The sequence below is a fragment of the Macrobrachium nipponense genome, chromosome 11 (assembly GCF_015104395.2).
Source record: "Macrobrachium nipponense isolate FS-2020 chromosome 11, ASM1510439v2, whole genome shotgun sequence".
Lineage (NCBI taxonomy): Eukaryota > Metazoa > Arthropoda > Malacostraca > Decapoda > Palaemonidae > Macrobrachium > Macrobrachium nipponense.
This window is the reverse complement of record NC_061087.1, coordinates 74,515,802-74,519,273: the sequence shown is the minus strand read 5'-3', so window position 1 is coordinate 74,519,273 and position 3,472 is coordinate 74,515,802. Positions and strand designations below refer to the sequence as shown.

Here is a 3,472-nt window from a genome sequence, read left to right as displayed (position 1 = left end):
GCCCTTTTGCTTCTGTACTTTTCCATAATTTGTCTCAGAGCGAAAATACCTTCCACAGTACTAAGCCTCTTCATGAATCCTAGTTGCTGCCTACCGATGAAAACTTGCTGCCGTAATCTTTCATCCATAATTCTTTCAAATACCTTCAGTGTATGTGACATGAGCTTTATTCCTCAGTAATTTTCACAACACTGTATGTCCCCTTTCTCTTTGAATATTGGGATTAATATACTTTCTCTCCATTTTTCGGGTATCGTCTCACTTTCCAAAATCTTTTTCATTAACTGCCACAATATGTCAATTCCTTCCTCATCAAGAGCCTTCCAGGCTTCTGCAGGTATGCCATCTGGTCCCACCGCTTTACTATTTTTCATCTATCCCAGTGCCACTCTAACCTCAGCTTTTGTTATTTCTGTGACTGGTCCACAATTTGTATGTCCGTCTCCTCTTAGAAATCTTTCATTTTCTTCATTCAATAAGGCCTCAAAATATTCTTCCCATCTCTTATTATGTCTCTCTCATTTCTCAGTATATTTCCATCCTTATCCTTAATCTGTCTTATGTGTGTTATAACCTTGGTATTCTTATTTCTCATGTGTGCAAGTTTAAAGATCTTTCCTTGCCCTTCCTTGGTATCTAGCTCTTTGTAAAGCTGATCATATTCTCTATCCTTAGCAATTGCTGCAGTTTTCTTTGCTAATTTATTTGCTTCCTTATAGGCCATCCAGTCCTCTTCCATTTGGGTCCCCTCACACCTTTTCTTTGCTTCTCTCTTTTGCTTTGTTGCATCCTTCACTTCTTCACTGAACCACCACGTTTCCTTATTTTCGAACATCTTGCCACTACTCTCACCCAGTATTTCTCTAGCAACCCTCAGTATTATTTCCATCGTCCTGTTCCACCATTCATCAACATCCTCAATTTCATGAGTTAGTTCCTCTAATACTTTTTCTTTAAACTGCCTACAAAGTTCAATCTCGTTCAGCTTAAACCATTTAATCCTTTTTGGCCCCTGCATTTTTTTCTTCCTTATTTGTTCAATTTCCATAACCAAGTCCATCACTACCAAACGATGTTGCACACTCACATGGTCTCCTGGTATGACCTTACAATATTTTACCTCACGTAAATCTTTCCTCTTATACATCAAGTAATCTATCTGGCTGGACCTTCCGCCGCTTTTGTACGTAACTAAATGTTCTTGCCGCTTGTTGGAAAAAGTGTTCGCCAGTACCATATCCGTGGACACGGCAAAATCAACAATTTTCTCACCCTCTGCATTTCTTTCATCATAGCTATACCCACCATGTATACTGCTGATCACATGGTTATTCTGGTCTACGTGCCCATTCAGATCTCCCCCGACAAGGCATCTTTTATCTGCTGGTACCTTTTCCATTTCCTCCTCTAAGTCCGACCAGAAGTGATCTTTCTCTTCTTCTGAGCATCCTATCTTGGGTGCATATGCACTAAAGATGTTAACAGTGCAATTTTCAACCATCAGCCTGACCCAAATAATCCTATTATTTCTTCTATTTACTTCAACGATTTCCTTCTTCATTTCACTTGATAGAATTATTCCAACACCATTCCTGCCTTATTTATTTGCTCCGCTATAGAACATCTTATACCCCTCCCCAAGTTCCCTCGCTTTGTTACCTTTCCATCTTGTCTCCTGTTTACAGAGAATATCTACTCGTCCTGCTTTCATAAGGTCAGCTTCTCTATTGACCGCCCTCTTCCTGTCATTGTACCAACATTTAATGTTCCTACTCGTAGTTCTCGAGCTCGCTTCTTTAGCCGCACTTGCTCCCGATGCGGTAGCCCTTGCATGTCCACAGAGTTAGGGCGATGTATTGTTGGGTCACTTCCAGGTGACAACCTAGCCCTATTCTCATTCCTTGTAAGACTCATTTCATAAAAGTTCTGGTAGGAGATTTTACAGACGGATGGCCTTCCTGACTCCAACACCTCCCTATTAATCCTGGCTTGGGACCGGCACTGAGTTGGGCTGGCTTGCCTTCCCCCCAGTGGATAGGTTGCCAGTTATGATATTTTACTTTCAAGCGCTTCCACCAAGCATGTGACCCTCTCAATATATCTCTGGGAATACTCTGCCTCTGAAATCTGAATACCAGTCTTGCAAAATCAGAAACAAATGACAATAATCGATTGTTTCTTTAGTGACATTCGAGATGCAAGATGTGTTAGAACATTATGCTAGTTTTTCTCATTACTAAAAATTTCGAGGTTTTTTCCATAAAGGAAATTCATGCAAAGATATGCGCATTCATAAAGGGAAAGACCTATATATATTATATTTAATATATATATATATTATATATTATAATATAAGTATATTATAATTATATATATATTTATATATATATATTATATATATAATATAATATTATATTATATATATAATAATAGATATTATATATTATATATATATCTGATATATATATATTATATTATATATATTAAATATATTATCTATATATATTTATATAGATATATATTATATATATATATAGATTATATATATATATTATATATATATTATATTATAATATATATATAATATAGTATATAGATATATATAATATCCAGATATATATATATATATAGATAATAATATATATATATATTATATATATATATATAATACTATAGATATAATATATCTATATAGTATATAGATAATATTATATATATATATAGTATATATCTATATATCATATATCGATATATATATTATATTATAATAGTCTCTAAATATTAATATATTATTATAGATCTATATATATGATATAATATATATATTCATATTATATATATATATATGATATATATATATATAATTGTATATAGTATAGATATATATATATATATATATATATATATTATATTATGATTATAGTATCTATATATATATATATATATATATAGGGTATATATCTATATATATACATATATAGTTATATATATCTATATATATATATATATATATATATTATATTATATATTATAGATATAATATATATATATATATATATATATATGTATATACTATATATATATATATATATATATATATCTATATATATATAGATATATATATATATATATATATATATGTATATATATATATATAGATAGATCTATATATACTATATAGTACATATATATCTATGATATCTATCTACGATATATATATATATATATATATATATATATATCTCTATAGATATATATTTGATATATAATCTATATATACTATATAGCAATTGATATATATATATATATATATATATCTATATTATCTATATATATATATATATAATATATAAGATATCTATCTATATATATAGTATCATATGATATTATATTATATATCTACTATAGATATGATATATATATATAGAGAGAGATATATAGAGTATAGATGTCGAGTAGAGATATATATATA

At 29.7% G+C, this 3,472-nt stretch overlaps 1 protein-coding gene across 1 annotated transcript; it reads right to left on the bottom strand.

Moving 5' to 3' along the window:
* Positions 1-472: 472 nt before the first annotated feature.
* LOC135209106 (uncharacterized) lies at positions 473-1,501 on the bottom strand. Its single transcript, XM_064241733.1, has one exon. The coding sequence runs from the start codon at positions 1,499-1,501 to the stop codon at positions 473-475; it is 1,029 nt and encodes a 342-aa protein (XP_064097803.1).
* Between the last annotated feature and the right edge of the window lie 1,971 nt (positions 1,502-3,472).